At 71.4% G+C, this 472-nt stretch overlaps 1 protein-coding gene across 1 annotated transcript in view; it reads right to left on the bottom strand.

Moving 5' to 3' along the window:
- COL16A1 (collagen type XVI alpha 1 chain) overlaps positions 1-472 on the bottom strand; it is a 32736-nt gene that overhangs the window by 19069 nt on the left and 13195 nt on the right. Inside the window, 2 exon segments of the mRNA XM_019473525.1 lie at positions 36-158; positions 278-385. Coding sequence (XP_019329070.1) covers positions 36-158; positions 278-385 — 231 coding nt within the window.

Below are 472 nucleotides of genomic sequence, written 5' to 3' on the forward strand. Positions count from 1 at the left end.
AGGCGCCGGCAGCACTGTGGGGAGGGGGCACTCACAGGTCTGCCCGGCTGGCCGATGCCCGGGGGGCCCTGGTCCCCTTTGGCCCCGGGTTTTCCCGGGATGCCGACCACATCCGAGAAGTCCCCATGCGGAGCGGGACTGGGCTCGCAGGTGTCTCCCTGCAGAGGAGGGAGCACAGGAGGGGAGGTGGGGATGGGTGAGGGATGGAGGGGGGGGGTGACGCCACGGTGACAGGACGCAGGTCCCTGTACGAGCCCCTCCAGCACATGGGTCTCACCTTCTCGCCTTTGGGGCCGGCTGGACCCCTGGTGCCAGGCTCACCCGACAGCCCTGGGAGACCAGCCATGCCCGGGGTGCCTGGGTCCCCGGGGCTGCCTGTGTCCCCCTGGCAAAGAGAGGGGCAAGGCTGGCACGGGGCAGGGGGGCACACAGCACCCCCCCAGGCCCACACACAGACCGAGGGGGACACGAC

The sequence above is a fragment of the Aptenodytes forsteri genome, unplaced genomic scaffold (assembly GCF_000699145.1).
Source record: "Aptenodytes forsteri isolate BGI_AS27 unplaced genomic scaffold, ASM69914v1 Scaffold7, whole genome shotgun sequence".
Lineage (NCBI taxonomy): Eukaryota > Metazoa > Chordata > Aves > Sphenisciformes > Spheniscidae > Aptenodytes > Aptenodytes forsteri.